At 49.4% G+C, this 19996-nt stretch overlaps 1 protein-coding gene across 3 annotated transcripts; it reads right to left on the bottom strand.

Moving 5' to 3' along the window:
* Window positions 1-2265: 2265 nt before the first annotated feature.
* On the bottom strand, window positions 2266-19233 carry Chst12 (carbohydrate sulfotransferase 12). 3 transcript variants are annotated; one of them, XM_027413512.2, is made up of 2 exons: window positions 19212-19233; window positions 2266-3958 (listed from the first exon to the last, which is right to left on the bottom strand). In XM_027413512.2, the coding sequence occupies exon 2, from the start codon at window positions 3878-3880 to the stop codon at window positions 2621-2623; it is 1260 nt and encodes a 419-aa protein (XP_027269313.1). In that variant the 5' UTR covers window positions 3881-3958; window positions 19212-19233; the 3' UTR covers window positions 2266-2620. The 3 variants fall into 3 exon arrangements, with proteins under 3 accessions (XP_027269313.1, XP_027269311.1, XP_027269312.1); XM_027413510.1 differs by lacking the exon at window positions 19212-19233 and adding an exon at window positions 18098-18227; XM_027413511.2 differs by lacking the exon at window positions 19212-19233 and adding an exon at window positions 18069-18216.
* Between the last annotated feature and the right edge of the window lie 763 nt (window positions 19234-19996).

The following is a 19996-nucleotide window of genomic DNA, read 5'->3' as shown; positions in this document are numbered from 1 at the left end:
TTTTCAAACACCAGTCATCCATGCTTGTGTGGTCTTGTAGATGGTCAGCATTCTCTTGTGTGTGTGTGGGGGGGCAATGTTCATTAATGGGGGCCAAGGAAACCCAGTCTTAGGCTGAGGCCACATGAAGGGGAACCAGGGTAGGACAGCAGCTCCCCAGATAAAGGATCATCCTTTGTGGGAATGGGGGGACAGTGATCACACAAATATCCCCTGGAAACAGTTTGGTTGTTTTGTTTAGTCTCTCTCTCTCTCTCTCTCTCTCTCTCTCTCTCTCTCGTGTGTGTGTGTGTGTGTGTGTGTGTGTGTGTGTGTGTGTGTGTATGTGTGTAAGTCAGGGAACAGCTTTCAGGAATTGATTCTCTCCTTGTACTATGGGGGTCCAAGGCACTGAATTCACGTAATCTGGCTTGACCTTCATTTACCAAGCCATCTCACTACCCACCCTGGGAACAGGTTTCTAGAGACACAAATGAATACACCTGCCCCAGAGCCACACCAAACAGGACAGACCAAGCCCTTTGCCACTGCAACAAACCCTACGGAGCCACCATGTCCCTTCCCACCTCAAGTCCTGTGGGAATACCAACCCATGCTCCTATGAATTCCATCATTGCCTTTCTTGCCACAATGGACTGAATACTCTGAGCTGTGAGCCAAAATACATCCTTCCCTCTGGGCTGACGAGATGGCTCAGCAGGTAAAAGTGCTTGCTGCCAAGTCTAATATGAGTCTAATCCCTAGAACCCCACCCACATGGTGAAGCAAGGAACCAACCCTGGGAATTCGGCTTCTAAATCCACCTAGCATTTCCTTTATTTCCTTTTCTTTCTTTCTTTTTTTTTTTTTTTTTTTTGAGCAGGGATTCCCTGTAGCTTTGGAACCTGTCCTGGAACTCACTCTGTAGACCAGGCTGGCCTCCAACTCACAGAGATCTGCCTGCCTCTGCCTCCTGAGTGCCAGGATTAAAGGTGTCAGCCACCACTGCCCGGCCTATTTCCTTTTCTTAATGGGGCATCTTCAACCTTAGTTTGTCAGAGCAATGTATTAATTCAGTAGCTTAGTAAGGACCCTGTGTGTTAAATTAAACACCACACAGCCAACTTTTCACTGGGGGAGTCTAGACAGGTGTGCTATCACTGAGCCCTCTTTTTATTTTTTATTTTTATTTTTTGGTTTTTCAAGACAGGGTTTCTCTGTGTATCTTTGCAGACCAGGCTGGCCTCCAACTCACAGAGATCCGCCTGCCTCTACCTCCCAAGTGCTGGGATTAAAGGCCAGTGCCACCACTGCCCGGTCACTGAGCCCTCTTTCAATGTTTTATTTTGAGATAGTGTCTCACTGAACTGCTCATGCAGCTGTTGCCTTGAACTCACTCTGTAGCCTAGACAGGTCTTAAACTTGTGACTCTCCTGCCTCAGCATCCCAAGTAGCTGGGATAACAGGCCCACATCACTAGGCTGGGGCAATGGCTGTGAATCTGATGGATCAGCTAGGATGGAGAGTTAGCTTTGCTCTGAGGCGCTGATCTGACAACAGCTTACTTTTGACCCCGTTTCAGCAGGAAGCCCTGAAGATGTACCACAGTTTACCCTTCTCAGACGTATCACCACTTCATAAAAGGGCTCTGGGCTGAAGTGATGGCTCAGCTGGTAAGAGCACCTGCTGCTCTTCCAGAGGACCTGGCACCCACACCGTGGCTCTCAACCAGCTCAAACTCAATTCCAGGGGATCCGACACCCTCTTCTGGCCTCTGTGAGTACTGCATGCACATGGTGCACAAACAACATGCAGGCAAAACCTGCCTATACACAAGAAATGATTTTTTAAAATGTATTACAGGCAAGGCCTGTGGTGGCTGGAAATGGTTTGGGTATGTTGGAAGCTTGTCCTCAAGGGGTCAGGGAGTTCAAAACTGAGGGAGCCCATACCCCCAGAAGGGACAGAAGGACCTCAGCCACACTCGGCTTCTTGTCTGGTAAGGCCCTACCCTCTTGCACCCGTTCCAGCCACTGCCACCTCCCTGAGGACCTCACAGGTGCTGATGTTAGCACAAGGCCCTTAAAAATGACTGAACCTCAGGTGTTTTGCTTCAGTAACAACAAACTAAAACAGCTGGCTTCAAATTTAGGCTCTTCTCTTTGAAGATACTTTGAGATCTTCCCCCTGGGGGGGTGGGAGGCTTGGATATTCCATCAACCCTTGGGCCCTTCCTTCCCTGTGTATGCTTGTTGCCTGACCCAAAGAACCACAAGAGTGCAAGGATGCGGGCGCCACGCTTTACTCCAGCTCTCTCCCACTTTCGTATTAAATATATCTGAAATATATTAATCTTAGAAAACAGTATTAACAGTGTTCCATGAATACAGCTGTGGAGTAAACAAATCCAGATTGCAAAAGGGTGGGGTGTGCAAAACCCTGGAGTGTGAGGTGCTAGGGTCTTGGAAGTTCCGTGGTCTCCAGTAGGGAAAGGTGTGGCATCCTCTACCTGTCACACCAGAAGGAAAGGAAGCCAGGAGGGAACCCGGAAGGCGCAGGGCTCCATCCTCAAAGCACCACCTCACTGGGACAGTCGTTGGGTTTAATGGGGCTCGTGGGTGCTTATTTGGTGCTGGGGAGCTCAGTCTCTAAGCAGGTTTTCCGGCTTGGGGTAGCCAAAGAGAACAAAGTCGGCTTCGTAGAGTTTATAGAGCTGTTGCCTCCAGGCCAGGGGGATGTTGGCAAACCAGTCCTCCTCCCAGCTGCTGGCCGTCCTGTTCCGGTAACTGGGGGGGAAGTGAAGCTGGGAGTCCACTTTGAGGGACCTCAGGAGCTGGGCAGCATCCTCATCCAGGGTCTCCAGCTTCCCCACGAAGTCATAGTCTATCTGGCACGGGTGGCAGAGGCGGTACACCTGTCGCCAGTGCTCGTTGAAGGGTGCCAGCTTCTCGGTGTGTGGGTCCAACAGGTACTGGATGAAGTTGGCGAAGGAGACCTTGAGACCAGCGCTGAAGGCCTCGCTCACCGAGGCGGGCAGGCTGGTGTGGTTGGCATACAGCCGGAGCATGGGCACCGCGAACTTGCGGTAGAACTCCTCGTTCTCCAGTTCGAACTTGCTGCGGAAGGCTGATATGAGGCGCACGAAGGGGTCCCGCACGAACAGGAACTTGGTGTACTTCTTTAGCTTGACCTTCATGAGGTGACGCGAGAACTTCCCGTAGCGGCGCCAGAACTTGTTGAAAGTCAGGTGTGTGCTGGAGTTGTGCACGTGCTCCCGGGGGATGTCCAGGGGGTCTCGGTAGGGGCTGCCCCGGTCCAGCAGGCTCTCGCTCAACACAATCATCACTCGCTTCCAGTTGGTACAGGCTACCTTGGGCACGTAGCAGTAGATGACCCCGTGGCGATCGTCCACGATCAGGTGGTTGAGTTCATAGTTGGGGATGTCATCAAAAGTACGGTCCTTCGTGGGGAATGCCAGGCTAGCGTTGGCACAGAAGTCTCTCAGGAGGCTCCTTCTCTCCGCCTGCTGCCGGTCCCGGTCTGGGTTCTGCTGGGCGTCATGGGTGGACCAGTCGTAGCCTCTCACGTTCTCCTCCATGTGGCTCAGGACCGGCTTGCTGGGGGCGAGCACCGGGGGCTGCTCAGTTTTTCTTCTGGAAAGGTCATTCTGCTTCGCATCGGAACTAAGTAGTGTGTCCAAAAACTCATCCACATCAGAAGTGAACACGTTCTCACCGCCCAACCCCGGGGTGGGAAGCGGCTCCAGGATGTGTGGCCTGGATAGGGAGGTGTGCAGATAGAAGTGGGCAGTGCCCACGTTGTCCCAATATACAATGATCAAAAGAATCATGAGAGCCGACCCCAGAACCAGCCACAGACGGAAGAGCCGAGGCTTGGTCATGCTGCCCTGGGCAGGGCCCACACCTGGCCCCTCACTTCAGTCTTGTGTACAGCTGGGACATGGTGCTGGGAGATGAACCTGGAGAGGCCAGAACACACAGGTTAGAGGTTCAGAACAGCATGGATTTTTCCTCTCACACGTGGGTGGCAGGTATTTGCTGACATCAGGGACTGCCCCCCCCATCACTTCCCACCAAACAGCCAGCCAGTACTCCAGCCTCTAGGCTCCATGTGTTGATTCTGATTGGGGCTTCAGTTTCTCCAAGTTGGAGTGTCACTAAAGTAAGGAGAGACTCTTTGTCCCTGAACTGAAAAAAGGTCAAGGGGCTAGGCAGATGTCCTAGTGGGTAGAGAGTTTATTGTGCAAGCATAAGGACCCGAGTCAGATCTTCAAATCCACTTTAGCCAGGTGTGGCCGGCACACCTTTCATCCCAGGCTGAGGCAAGAGGATCTCTGTGAGTTGGAGGCCAGCCTGGTCTACACAGTGAATTCCAGGACAGCCAGGACTATATAGAGAGACCCTGTCTCAAAAAAAAAAAAAAAAAAAAAAAAAAAAAGTCAGGTGTGAAGGTGGGGGCTTGTAACTCCAGGAGGGTTCCTGGGAGCACTGGTAGTCTGTTGAGCATAGTGGGCAAGCCTCAAGTCCCAGAGAGACCCTGTTTCAAAAAAAAAAGGTGCATGGCTCCAAGGGACACCTGAGTTTGACCTCTGACACCCCCACACACATATACTACACACTTGTGCACCAGCACACACTCACATAACACCCACTTACAAATTCTGAAATGGATGGTTCCTGAGATGGCACCTGAAACTGACCTATGACCTCTAGCCTTCAAATACTCTCTCTCTCTCTCTCTAACACACACACACTAAAATTAAAAATTACAAAAAGGAGAAAAAATGGCTTTCCAGAAACTAACCAAGGAGGAGCCAAGGAGGAAGGCACGGAGGTTGATAGGAACATGTGTCACCAGGAGGCTATGGCTATTGAAGTTTATTCAATGCACAAGCCACCATTCCTCCCAAACCCCTTCCACTGTGTATTTTCACACCAAACAGGTGCAGCTGAGCCCGGCTTGCCACAGCGTGCAGAGGGACATCAGCAAAGGGATCTGCTTCTAGCACAGTCTGGCTCTCATGTGGACAGAGTGCCCAGATGGCATGGTCATGTGGACAGAGTGCCCAGATGGCATGGACCTGAAGCCCAGGTCAGGGGCAAGTGATGTGGGTCCCGGGTTCCAAAGCTGGTCCCCAAGGAAGTGCGGCTGTTTCATCATTGAGGTCAGGGTCATGCTCACAGTAGCCTAGTAACAGGAAAACCAGCCCAGTAACACCCATACCATTTAAGCTAAGCATCAATGGGAAAGTGTATCAGGACCTCCGAGACCACCCTTCACCGAAACAGAGGTGCAACATTCCCATACCCACTCAGGTTCCATGTGATAGTCAAGGGGCCTGAGCAGGAACCTGATCCCCAAGCTTCACCATAGGAGCAAGAGACAATGTGACTGTCAGCAGGGTGGTGTGGTAGCCTGGTGTCGACAGCTAGGAGGAGATGGTTAAATGAGACAGTGTGAGGTGGGTTATCCAAACTGACTCCCTGCCCATTTCACAGCAAGACCCAGAGTGGGCGGAGTCCACCACAACTCCCATTCCCACAGCATGGAGTGGTGGACAAAGGACATGGAGACAGGACTGGTTGGCACTCTACTTTCTCCATTCCTCTCCACTGGGACAGAAAATATTAGTCATATAATAAACATTAATCAAAATCAAGCAGAAGCAGTTATATTAATATCAGATGAAGAAAACTTAGGAAGAAAAGAACTTACTCAAGACTAAGAGAGACATTGCATCATCACAGAAAATTCAACCCACAAAGACATAACAACCATAAATAAATATTCATCATACAATATAGCTTCAAAATACATAAAGCAAAAATTCAGAATGGGGATGTAGCTCAGTTAGCAACTACAGAGCCATGGATTCTATCCCCAGCACTGTATAAAAACAGGTATAGTGGCACATGCCTGTAATCTCAATAATCAGAAGGTAAAGACAGGAGGATCAGGAATTTAAGGTCATCCTGGGCTACATAGTGAGTTTGAGGATAGCCTAGACTACATAAGACCCTATCTAAAAAAAGATGTGTGTGTGTGTGTGTGTGTGTGTGTGTGTGTGTGTGTGTACATATATAGTTAAGGTATACTTAGGGGGAAATCCACAATTATTTTTGGAGACTTTAACATTCTACTCTTTTCTTTACATTTGATTTGGTTTGATTATGTGTATTTGTGTGTCTGTCTATGTAGGTATCTGCATGCAAGTGCAGGTGCCCTCAGAGGCCAGAAGAGGATATCAGGGCCTGGAGCTGGAGTTACAGGTGGTTGTGATTCATGTGATGTGGGTACTGGGAGCCAAATTTAGAGTCCTCTGTCAAAACAGTACATCCTGTTAACTGTGGAGCCATCTCTCCAGCCCTGACATTCCAGTCTTGATAATTGAGAGAATCATAGGACAGGATGTAACTGACACACAAACGCTTCCTGATACAACTGAATTTACTTTTTCACCTCCAAGAAACAAAGCTCTCAACACAGTAAGCCGGATGTAGACATGGTTAGCGGAACTGAAATCATTCAGAATTATTTGATGCTATAAAAACAAAATATCACAGCATCAGAAATGTAATAGAAAAATCTCCAAACACCTGGGAACCAAATGGCTGCCTTCTAAATTAACTCAAGGGCCACCACAAAGAGAATTTTTGTTATTGCTTAGTGTTTGAGACAATATTTCAAAGAGAATTTTTGTTGTTTGAGACAATGTTTCAGAGGGAAATTTATTGTTTGAGACAATGTTTCAAAGGGAATTTCTGTTATTTGAGACAATGTTTCAGAGGGAAATTTGTTGTCTGAGACAATGTTTCACTATACAGGCTGGGCTGTTCTCAAACTCACAGTCCTTCTTTCTTGGCTTCCTTACTGCAGCCATGCACCAGCACCCTTGGCCTCAAAAGAGCCCATATACTTTTTTAAATGTATGCATGGTTTCACACATGGGGGGGTGCACATGTCACAGCACGTGGTTGCTGGGAATTGAACTCAGGACCTCTGGAAGAACAGGCAGTGCTCTTAACCGCTGAGCCATCTCTCCAGCCGGCATCTGGCTTTTTATGTGGATTCTTGGGGATCAAACTCAGGTCATCACACCTATCCAGCAAGCACTTTACCCACTGAGTCAGCCCCTTAAAAGAAAGATTTAAATGAATGAAAACCTAGGACACAATGCATCAAACCCCATGGATTCCAGGTAAGCAGAGCCTGAAATATTGGAAAGTGACAGACCCCAGATCCATGATCTAAACTCAGCCAGGTGTGAAGGTGCATGCTTGTAATTCCAGCAGAGAGGCAAGATGAGCTTCATGAGTTCAAGTCCAGGCTGATGCATATAATTAGACCCTGTCTCAAACAAACTAAAGCAAGTAAATAATAAGTGAAAGCTTCCACCTCTCATAACTGGAAAGAGTAAGATAAACCAAAACCCTGAAGGAAGAAATAAGAACAGCTAGGGCAGAAATCAGTAAAATTGAAAATAGGTAAAATAAAGAAATTAGTGAGGCAAAAACCTAATTATTAAGCAAGAATGGTAGTGTTCCATGTACTCCCCCTGTGGGTGACTGAAGTAAAAGGACTGTGAAGTCAGGTGAGACTGGACTCCATAGTCACACCCTGTCCATAAATACTTCTAGTATTTGGTCTGCTACAGCACTGCAGAAGAAGAAATTGAGTGGACTGTTGGAGCCATAGCTCACTCTCCCACTAGGACATCTCAAAAGATCATGGGGCTGACAGACCTGTTTATTAAAGATGTGCAATGGTGAGATTGAGAGATGGCTCAGTGGTTAAGAGCATTTGCTGCTCTTACAGGGACCTGGGTTTGGTCCCTAGCATCTGCATGGCAGCTCACAAGTGCCTGGAGGTCCAGTTCCAGTGAATCTGACACCCTCTTCTGGCCTCCATGGGCACCAGGCACACACATTGTGCACAGACATACATGCAGGCAAAATTCTCATATATATAAAACAAATATATAGCCAGGTGGTGATGGCGAAGGCCTTTAATCCCAGCACTTGGGAGGCAGAGGCAGGCAGATCTCTGTGAGTTCGAGGCCAGCCTGGTCTACAGAACGAGTTTCAGGACAGCAGGACAGGCTCCAAAAAAACCCGGTCTTGAAAAACAAATATATATTATATATATAATATATATATATATATATATATATATATGAATGAAGGGATGCAAGAAAATAACACTGGCAATGAATTATACCTGAGTTCTTATACAAACTCTTATAAGACATGGTACTAATTTTTTTTTTAAAAGATTTTATTTATTTATTATGTCTTCTGCCTGTGTGCCAGCAGAGGGCACCAGATCTCATTCAAGGTGGTTGTAAGCCACCATGTGGTTGCTGGGAATTGAACTCAGGACCTCTGGAAGAATAGTCTGTGCTCTTAATTGCTGAGCCATTTCTCTAGCCCGACATGGTACTAATTTAATGCCACACTGTGGATGAAACTCAGGGTTTCACACAAAATAGCTAAGTACTCTCTGGCTGAGCCACACCCCAGCCCCCCACTGGGGGATTCTAGACAGGTGCTACTACTGAGCTATAATCCCCATCTAAAGTTTCCCTTTAGATAGCTACACTCCATTGTTTCCTCATCCAGCTTTGAACTTGTCTTGGTGAAACAATACCAAGTCCACACATGGCCAGACTTGAGCCAGGTGCAGCCCCTCTCATGACAATTCACACCAAGGTGACAAACCTGTGGACTCTGACCACTGAGACACATTCTCCTTCCAGTGTGAGAGGCCAGGGTTCATTTTTAACATCAAGGCAGTCCTCTCTTGTCATGTCTGACCTCAGACAAACCACATAAACAGCAGTTACAGAAATGAGTCAGCTGTATACAGGAGAGGGCTCTGTGACAGCGGCCCTTTGAAGGGGCCCACTCTGCCACTTTAAAGTCACAACTCACAGGACTGCAAGGAACAAGAGCAAAGGAAGGAAAAAGCCTGCCAGGTCAGCACCATCAGCATCCAGTTTTACTTTATTTTTAAGTAGTTTGGGATCTAGGAATGTCTAGCTTTGTTTCCAGACATCTGCGGGACAACTATACTGCCTTCTATGAGGGTTGGGGAGTTAGCTGTGAGCAGCAGGACAGAGAACCACAGCCATGGTCCCTGCCTGACTCCAAAACAGTCAGGGACCACAAATGACCTCAGAGAGTAATTTTCCATTTAAAAAATAAGGGTGTTATTTTCAAATCCAAAATCTCCAACTCTTTCAAAACAGCAGTCAACAAAAGGCTCCGTGTGCTCTGAAGCAACAGGAGCAGCAGACTGGGGCAGCTTGGCAAAACAACCTGCCATCAGGTAAACTTGCAACAGCTGTGGGACCTGGGCTCTGCCTTCAGCAGGACACCTTCAGAGTCTGGGGAGACTTTCACAAGCCTGGGTCCCTTGTGCTCCTAAGTGTTTGGATTACCTGGGCAGGTTCAACATCAAACTCAACAGCAAGGTAGGTGAGGTTGTCTGCAACAGGGCTATCAGACAGTTCTCTCACCCACCACATCCATAACAATGCCACAGGCAAGCCAAGCAGCCAGAAGCCAGGTGCCATGTTAGGGCCCAACTGTTCCAAACCACTGTTCACACCAACATGGGCAAGGAGCTGGGGACAGAAGGGTGGCCACACCTCAGCCCCTCACTGGAGGTTTCTAGTCAGGTGCTCTACCACTGAGCCACACTCCAGCCCCTCATTGGGGGATTCTAGGCAGGGGTTCTATCAGTCACTGAGCTGTTGCCCTCTTTTTCCTTTTCATTTTCATATAAGGTCTCATAAATTGCCAGGACTGGCTTGGAATCCCTATGCAGCCAGGCAATCCTGGAATTTGCCATCTTCTTGCTTCAACCTCTCAAGTAGCTGAGATTATTGGCATGAGTCACCAGGCTGGGCTTATATTAGCCAATTTTTTTTACACTCAGTCTCTTTGTGCACACACACTCCCAGCACTGGCTGTTTGTCTGCAGAAACCTACCTAAACTACCAACATTTCCTTTGCCTCCTAGACTGGGGTTTCTTTGTCTCATCATACAGTCAGAGTCCACTGCCAGTGAGAAGTGCATAGGAAGTGTGAAGGAAGGGAAGCAATGCACGTGGCTGGGAGGGAAGGAAATAGAGGTCAGCTACTGTCTGACACAGATATGTCAGGGGACAGTCCTGTCACAGAACCTCAGGGGCTCCAGATCCTCTGCACGCAAGGCGTTCCTTCCCAATTGAGTCACTCTGGCCTCTGAGCTTTCTTTAACAGGCTTACTGAGGAATGATTGACACAGAATAAAACTCCCTCTCCTTGTTTAATGTGTAGTTTAATATGTCACTGACTGAATTTTGGCATATGTATACTACAATTAATATTTCCAGTTGATGGCGGTGCTACATACTTGTCATCCAACACTCAGAGGTGGGGTCCAAGACAGCTTGCATTACACCAGACCCTGTCTTTAAAAATAAATAAGATGCAGCCAGGTAGTGGTGGCACACACCTTTAATTCCAGCACTTGGGAGGCAGAGGTAGGTGGATCTCCATGAGTTCAAGGTCATCCTGGTCTGCAGAGGGAGTGCCAGGACAGCCAGGGCTGCAGAGAGAAACCCTGTCTCAAAAAACAAACAAGCAAAAATAATAAATAAAAATAAATAAGTAAAATTAAGTAAGTCGCTGCCAACCTCTGACACTCACCCACAGCAATCTCTACTGTTTTCTAGAAGGTAAATGGAATCATACACTACAAAGGCTTTGCTTATATTGCTCCCCTCAGCACAATGTATCTGAGGTTCACTCAGGCCATCACTTATGTCAGGAGAATGTACCTGTGTCATTGCTGGGTAGTATTCCACAGTATTGGGCTAGTAAGAAGGCTCAGCAAGTAAAGGTGCTTGCCTCCAAGCCTGACAACCTGAGTTTGGCCCCTGATAACCACATGGTGGAAGGAGAGAACTGACTCCCACAGGTTGTCCTCTGACTATGTCAAGCATGTGCATGCACATACGTGCACACACACATACACAAATACATGTAGTAATTTTTATATTTAAAAAACCTGGGGATATAGGTCCATAATAAAGTTCCTGCCTAGAATCCCCCAGTAAGGGGTTGGGTGTGGCTCAGTGGTAGAGCACCTGCCTAGAATTCTCTTATAAGGACATAGGGTGTAGCTCATGGTAGAACACTTGTCTAGAATCCACCAATGAGGGGCTGGGGTCATGGCTCAATGGTAAAGTATGTGTGAGAGCCAAGGTTCCATCCCCCGAACAGACAACAACAGCAGACCATGCTTGACTTTACTTGTAAAGTCTATCCATATCTCCTCCCCGCCTAGATAGACCCTCTACCCACTCAAGCCTCTCAGAGTTCTCACTTGTACTGCTACAATGCCCATGGACCCTCTCCCTGCTTCTACCCTCCCACCCTCCTGCCCCATTGCTGTGGTGAAATCCAACTAGGATACATCTCTCTCCCCAGTCCCCCACTCCTCCAATCCTGGTGTCCCAGGGTGTTCGAGCCCTTTCCATGGTGGTGACCAGGCCTGTTCATCTTTCTTCTTGGTCACTCCAGTATAACCACAGAGGTTCCTTCCCTTCATCAGTGTCCTGGTGGGACAGGCTTCTGCTGCACCAATGTCCCTTTGCTGGGCCAGTTATGCTCTGGGGCACTTCAAAACTCATTCCGAGCTGGGCGGTGGTGGCATACACCTTTAATCCCAGCACTTGGGAAGCAGAATCAGGAAGATCTCAGTGAGTCTGAGGCCAACCAGGACTGTTACACAGAGAAACTCCGTCTCTAAGAAAGTTCACTCTGTCCCAAGGCCTTCCTGGTCATGCCTCAGAAAGCAGGCCCTAGGCCCCATAATCCCACAGTTGTGGGCCCCCAATCTGTCACCACCCACCGTGTAGCCACTGGCTATATCCCATCTCTTCTCCACAGCACCTGTCACATCTCAGATATATCACTGTGTGGAGACTGTTGCCACTTATGTTGTCACACCTAAAGGCTCAGGACACTGGGGTACACGTGAGGTAGGAGACAGGAGGGCTAACATTCTCTGCTATCCTAATTCTGAAAGTGGGTAGCAAGTGAGGAAGGGTCACTGGCACGCTCACCCCTTATAAATGTGTTTAAAAATTCCTTTACAGGAGCTGGGGTGGCTCAGTGGATAAGAGTGCTTGCTGCTTAAGAATGAGATATGAGCTTGAATACTCACACACATGTAAAAAGCTAGACGTGTCTACACATGTACCTATAATTCCAGCACTGGGTGTGGGTGGCAGACAGGAGGGTCCTGAGACCTTGCTGGCCAGCCAAGCCAAAGCAGCAAGCTCCAGGTTCAGCGAGAGCTGACTCAGCAGTTAAGAGCACAAGCTACTCTTCCAAAGGACTTGGGTTCGATTCTCAGCATTCATATCAAGCAGGTCACAACCGCCTATGTGAAGCTCCAGGCCCAGGCAATCCAACACCCTATTCTGGCCTCTGTGAGCACTTGGACACCAGTGGGTGTACACATACATATGCATGAATTAAAAAAAAAAAAAAACATCTTAACAGAAAGGAAACGGGACAAAGATGGCTAGGATCAGCATGGAATCTCTGACAAACAACCAAGTGACCAGAGCTGAGGCAGGACACAGAGAACAATGAGAATAATGAGGGAAAATGCACACAGGAAAGCCTCGCCAACTAGGGAAAGCTGCACACAAGCCGACCAAGGAGGGAAAGTCTCTTGCTCCAAGACAGCTATGCCTGGCTGAGACTGCTGCAATCTGTAGTGATGGTGCCCAGCAAGTTCCTTAGCAACCAGTATCCCTTCCCTCTTTCCCTATCTCCACAACTGCCTCTCCCTCATTCTTCTCTCTCTGAGATACAGTCTCACTATGTAGCCCAGGCTGGCCTCGAACTCAAAAATCCACCCACCTCAATCTCCCGAGTGCTGGCATGTATGTCCGGCTTTGATTGCCGGCTCTCCCTGTGTACTTTAATAGCTCTCAGTAGCTAATCACAGCAGGTGACATCACAGTGTATCCCCTTCCCTATGGCCCCTCCCAGGCATGTCATGACTCCAATTAGAGCAGCCGCCTGTGTTTACATACACTGCCACAGCTATGGGGGTTCTGTTCGCAGCTGGGACTGCCAGGACACCGTAATTATTTTTCTTTTCCCTCCCGCACAACAGTTTATTTTCCCAGGAACTAATAACAGTCTTGTGTTTTCACTTGCTTTGTTTTCTGTATTCTTAGGACTAATCCAGCCTCAACTCTGCCAACTGTGTCAAGTCCCCTGCAGCTGTTCCAGTGTGAGTCCATCTCCTCCAAACCCATCCTCTCCGATAGGCCCTGTGAGCTGCTGGGCTCAGGAGCACCTGTGGCCACTGTGTCCTGCTGGTCCCCTGGCCCCCTCTGCCTGCAATAGCTCTTCTCACCCATCTCCAGGGAACACACTGTCCCTCCAACTGTCTTTTTCTGCCTAGGCTCAATACCTTATATAGGGACACAACCTGGCCAGTCACCCTCAAGTTTAGGAGGGACAAATTTGGACGGTACATTGTCTAGACAATGCTCTCTTGCCTGAGGATGGAGTTCAAGGGGGACAAGGTTTTCCCTCAGGAATTTCCTATTTACTTACTTATTTTTGTTGTTCATGTGTATGCACACATGGAGGCCAGGGACTGATGTTTGGGTGTCTTCTTCAGTGGCTTTCTACTTTATGTCTTGAGACAGAATTTCTCACTGAACCTGGAAATCATGAGTGATCCCCAGGGATCCTCCTGTCTCCACTACCCCTTCTCTGCCAGCACTGAGCCTGTGGGTTCACATTGCCATACTTGACTTTTACGTGGATGCAAGTGATCCAAACTCAAGTCCTCATGCTTGCACAGTCAGCACGTATCTCCTGAGACAACTACTAAATCTTTCCTTAGCTATATTTTTTCTTTTTTAAGACAGTTCTCATGTAGCTCAGGCTAACCCCAAACTACTTGATATGCAGCAGATGACCCTGAACTTCTGATCCTCCTATGTTCATATTCTCTGCCCCCCCAACCCCACCTACAATCAGCCTCCCAAACGCTGGAATTGCATGTGTGAGCCATCAGTCCCTAACTTGGGCTTTTTGAGACAGGGCCTCACTATGTAACACAGACTGGCTCTAACCTCCTGCCTCAGCCTCCTAAGCCCCAGGGAGACAGCATTGCCACCATGCTGCCACCTCATCCTGTAAGGGGTTATTAATTACTTTTCTTCCTCCCCCCCCCCCAAGACAGTGTTTTACTATATAGTCCTGGCTGTCTTGAAACTCACTATGTAGACCAGGCTGGCCTTAAACTCACAGAGATCAGCCTGCCTCTGCCTCGTTAGTGCTGGGATTAAAGGTGTGCACCACCACCTCCTGGCTCATTTATGAGTTTCTTTAGAAACAATCCTATTGAGTGTTCCAACGGAACTGGCCACTGTTACTTGTAGGACTCTTGTCTTGGGCTACTCCAGATGTGAGAAGATCATCCATCCTCCTGACTAAACAGAAAGGCCAGTGGTACAAGAGGACTGGTCCAGCTTGGGGGCTGAATGTTCTCTTCTGCTGTTCCTCTGTGCTCTGAGGGCAGCCCTTCCCCCACTTGCCACTGTGCCTGCTGTTTCCCATTTGGAAAGTTTCAGAGTTTCTAAATAGTTTTAGAAACCTCACTGGCTAACAGCAGGAAGTATTATGTGAGAGAGCAGGCTATTTCCAGCCACATCTGTAGGCCAGCAACAACCATCAGCAGGGGCTGTACACACTAAAGAGGTGTGAAACTCACAGCTAGCCCCTCCTCCAGTTCCTTCTCCCTCTCTTCTATTTCCACCCACCCCCTCCATCTCTTCCATCATCTCCAGCTCCTGCCTCCACCTCTACAGTACAGGGATTACAGGCTTTCCTGCTAGTTGAAAGACAAACTTTTTTTGGATGGGGGTGGGGGGGATGGGGTTTTAAGACAGGGTTTCTTTGTATAAGCCTTGGCTGTCCTGAACTAGCTCTGTAGACCAGGCTAGACTCGAACTCAGAGATCTACCTGCTTCTGCCTCATCAGCGCTGGGATTAAAGGAGCCCTCCACCACCACCAGCTGAAATACAAACTAAAAATTGGACAGTGAAGATGTAAGTTGTTTTAAAATGATAGTCCAGGGCTGGGGGTGTAGCTCAGTTGGTAGACTGCTCACCTAGCATGCACAGAGCCCTGGGCTCTTCCTCTAGCACTGTATAACCCAGGTGTTGAGGCTCATGCCAGGAATTCCAGCACTTGAGAGGTGAAGGCAGTAAGACCAGGAGTTCTTAGTCATCCTTGGCTGCAGATGTGAATGAGACCAGCCTGGGTTACATGAGACCCTGTTTCAAAATGTATATAGTAAGCTGGGCATGGTGACACAGGCCTTTAATGCCAGCATTCTGGAGGCAGAAGCAGGAGGATCTCTGTGAGGTCGAGGACAGCTTGGTCTGCAAAGCAAGTTCTAGGACAGCCAGGGCTATACAGAGAAACCCTGTCTTGAAAAGCAACAAACAAAAAGAACAACACACACACACACACACACACACACACACACACACACACACACACACTTTCCCACCTGATTTATTTCAGTATCATGAGTAACCAGGCTGTTTTCACCCACGGCACCTTCTGGCATGGCCTTCCTAAAACAGAATCATCGCCCCCACCCGCCCTGATGATCATGTTGTAATGACCATGAACTGATCAGTGTACAGCCAGCTAAGCTCTTCTCTTTTGCCTGCACCTCCTTCCTCAGGTTCTCCCTGAGATTCCAAGCCTGAGCCCAGCACTTTGTGCTGGAGGTTCACAATGTCACACCTTCTTAGCATCTAAAGGTCATACTCATACATGATCCCATGCCTTCCCCGGCACCCAGCCTGGTGTGGAGTGACTACCCACTCCAGAACTAACATTACTTCTGCCTTCTGCCCAGTTCTCACCACATCCTATGGAGAGTCTCGTTGCCCAGAGAACCCCTTGGGGACTTCAGGCTCCTCACCCTCTCCCTAGCTACAGTGCCCCACGATGACACCTACTGCATCTCTCTAGACCCCAAATTCACCTGCCCTTTCCTCTGGGATCATGGGTTTACCTCTAACAGAACTGGTCCTAGCTTATGCAAGACCTCAGTTGTAATCTCTGGCAATGGAACTTGGACTCCAGCATGGCATCCAGGTCCTTCTCAAGCAGAAACAGGTCCTTTCAGGGCCAGGAGGATGGCTAAGTTAGTAAAGGGCTTGCCATGCAAACGAAGGACCTCCATTCAGATCCCCAGAACCCACAAAAGTAAAAATGTCTGGCATGGTTCATGCCTATAATCCCAGCACTGGGGAGGCAGAGACAAGAGGGGATCTCCGGGGCTCACTGGTCAGTCAGCCTTGCCAAACTAGTGGACTCCTGGCCAGCCAGTCTGTCTCAGAGGAGGTGGATGGCATTCCTGAGGATGACACCATAAGTTGTCCTGTGGCTTTCAATGCACCTGCACACACACACATGAACAGGCACACAACTGCCCCCCCAAACTAGTCTTTCCTCCCCAAGTCCCACCCCCTATGAACACAGCAGCTCAATGTCTCCAGCATTAGCTTCTTCTTCATAAGTAGGGTTCCTTTGTTTGGTTCGTTTCTTAGAGACAGGGTTTCACATAGCCCAGGCTAGCCTTCAGCGGCAGAAACTCCTGACTCCACTTCTTGAGTGCCAGGCTTACAAATATGTGCCACCTTTCCTGGTGTTCTCTTTGCATATTGCAAACGTCTGATATACAGTCGCACTTGAACTGTATCACCAAATCACGAGAACCTGAGCCAGGTGGGCCTGAGCTACTCAGGGCCCATTGTTTTGGCAATCCACCCATTTTAGTGGTTTGCCCATGCAACAGGAAACCGAGGGACGATGCAGGCACACATACACAAGACGACAGTAAACAGTTACCACCCGCCTGCAAACTCAACCCCAAATCCTAGCAATTCATCTGTAAGGAAATTAAACATGAAGATTCCAGGCAGGCCCTTTTGTGTTGTTTTGACACTGAGTCCAGACCTCACTATGCAGCCCAGGCTGCCCTCAAAACTCCCAGAAATCCCCTTGCTCCAGCTGTAAAGTGCTGGCACCACACTCTGCCTCAGGCAACTCTCGAAGCTGCATCATACTCTGACCGCAGTAGTTTCCCAATGATCTTTTTCCTCTCCTTCACACCCAGACACAGGGCCCTAACTCACGGTACCAAGCCTGGAGCCACCACACTGTAGAGCCCCAGCAATCCAAAGGCTCAGAGCACCACTCCATCCCGGGGTTCACATTCTCATTCAACCTGGGGCTCCCATCGCAGTGTAGATTATAAAATAAATAATTTAAGAAGGGTGCAAACATTACAGCTCTCTGTAAAACAGCCAGGCGGATGTGCGGAGCCCGGGGTCTGCCAGCGATGTCTTCGTGGCCAGAAGCTCAAAGAGAAGATAGGTCCTACTGTTAGCCACTAATGTTCGGCTTCCTGTGGCCCACCAGGCATGAAGCTGCTGCTGGGGACAACCACAGAAATGCTCAGCCCCATCTGTGAGCTGGGGTCTGCACTGCTGTCTGTGGGCAGCCAAGTTCAGGGACAGGAGGATGCTCAACTGACGGGGGTGAAATGTGGGGCCAGTGTTCGCTCTGTGCAAAAACTGGCTTCACAGACAGCCTCCTGCAAGGTCTTGCCGGGACACTGCAGCACGCCAGTCTCTAAACAATTGTTTTCTCGCCTGGCCACCCAAATAGCCAGAGACAAAACTGATAAGGTGTCCCCCCTCAGAGCCAGGCGCTTCTACTGCAAAGGAGATCGGCCAAGCGACCACACCCTCTTCCACGCATTCTGCAGGGCTTCACAAGAAGATGGCTCAGAGAAGGTGCACGCTGGGCCAAGGTCACAAAGCCAGCTGGCCAGAGCCGGGATTCGAACCCGGGGCCACGTGGGAGCGGCCAAAGCCTGGCAGAATGGAGTACGAATCTGCGTCGCCCACCCGTGTGCCCTCGCCCCACCCCGGACCCGGGAGTCCCTCGCACACCTCACTCCACTCCAGCCTGCGCTTCTCACCTAGCGCCCGCTATTGCCGTCACCGCCGCCGCTGCTGCTGCTGCTGCGGCTGCTGCTGCTGCGGCTGGGCTGCTGCTGCTGGCTGGGCTGCTGCTGCGGGCGATGTCGCCTCCTCCCCGCTGGCAGCCCTCCCGCGAGCCGCCCCTCCCGAGGCGCGGCCCCGCCCCCCAGCCCGACCCGCCTCCTCCATCTTCTCGCGACAACTAGCTAGCGGGACTACGCCCGTCCTTGATGCGCTTGCGCACTCCTCCCCACCCTTGCCCCCGCTAGCCTGTGCCATGTGGCGCCTTATTTACGGCCAGAAATTGGTCCCACCCATAGTCCACTGGGAGTCCCGCCCACTCCACAGCAACCAATCCGCGATGGGGGCGTGGCTGGTCTCACGGGGCGGGGCCTGTCTCTCAGTACGAACTTGCAGCGTGGGCAAAGCTGGCTGACAATCCTGTCAGAGAGTTTATGGGGCTTAAGAGCTAGCATGCAGGTCAAGCTCTTAGTGAGAGCCAGGCATGGCGGTGCAGGCCTGTCACCCCAGCTACTTTGGGAGTAGGATGGGAAGGAAGTTCCAGGCTAGCCTTACTTAATGAGATCCTGTCTCAAAAAACCAAGCAAGCTCTGGGAAGAGGGCTCAGTGAGTAGTGTTTGCCTCACAAATGTGAGAACCTACCACCCGCGCTCCCGGGCCAGGCTCCGTGGTGTCTGCCTGTAATGCCAGCAATGCCAAGACGGGCAGAGGCAGAGCGATCCTTGGGGCTTGCTGGCTGCCTGGTGAAGTTTCAGACCAACGAGAGGCTCTGTCTCAAACAAAAGTTGGAAGGTGCCTGACGTTGTCCTCTGCGGTCCTCACACCACAAGTGACACGCACACATGCACCTGCACTCCCCACCTGCAGAAAACAAAGCAAGCATGGCCGTGCACACCCAGAATCCTAGCACTAGCAGGGGGACTTTCCGTGCCAACTTTCCGTGACTCAACTTTCCGTGACTCTCCCGGAGCCCAGGATAGAAGCCTCTTTCTGTAGCAATCTAACACAGGATGGCAGAGGGCAGAACCTAACAAGATTAATTATATTTCAGTGGTGGATGATCCCAACTTACTACCAGGACTCAAAACTTACAGCTGAATCCCTTGTGTTGCCCAGTGTGCACATGTTCCCAGAGTTCTGGAGGCCAGAAGCAGGAATTGTGGGGCCAAGCAGGCTGGTTCTTTCAGAGAACTTGCAGGGAAGATCTTCCAGGCCTTCTGTGTGCTTCTGCAGACAGGATTAGGACCACCCCATGACCTCATTTTATTACTATTCTACTGACCCAGTCTCCAAATAAGGTCACTTCTGAGGCGCTGGGAGCTCGGATCTAATATCTTTTTTTTGGGGGGGGTGGAAGATAAGTCACAGTAAGTTTCAGGGCCGTGGGTGTATGTAGCTCAGTGGGTAGAGTGTTTGTGGCACACATCTGCATCTCCAGCCCATTCAAGAGTTGGAGGCAGAAGGATCAGAAGTTCAAGATCATCTTTGGATACACAGTGAGCTTGAGGTAGCCTGGGCTACACGAGACAGTGTCTCCAAAACAAAGTATAAATGTCATATAATATATACATATATATGTATGTATGTATGTATGTATGTATGTATGTATGTATGTATGTTAGGACCATGGGGTGGTCCTAATCCTGTCTGCAGAAGCACACAGAAGGCCTGGAAGATCTTCCCTGCAAGCTCTCTGAAAGAACCAGCCTGCTTGGCCCCACGATTCCTGCTTCTGTCCTCCAGAACTCTGGGAACATGTGCACACTGGGCAACACAGGGGATTCAACAGTAAGTTTTGATATATATATATATATATATATATATATATATATATATAGAGAGAGAGAGAGAGAGAGACTCTATGTAGCTCTGGCTGA

This window comes from Cricetulus griseus, chromosome 4 (assembly GCF_003668045.3).
Source record: "Cricetulus griseus strain 17A/GY chromosome 4, alternate assembly CriGri-PICRH-1.0, whole genome shotgun sequence".
In the NCBI taxonomy this organism is placed as follows: domain Eukaryota; kingdom Metazoa; phylum Chordata; class Mammalia; order Rodentia; family Cricetidae; genus Cricetulus; species Cricetulus griseus.
This window is presented reverse-complemented; position numbering and strand designations above follow the sequence as displayed.

Coding starts and splice junctions, on each gene's coding strand:
- Chst12 (XM_027413512.2), bottom strand. CDS start 3,880: ATGACCAAGCCTCGGCTCTTCCGTCTGTGGCTGGTTCTGGGGTCGGCT.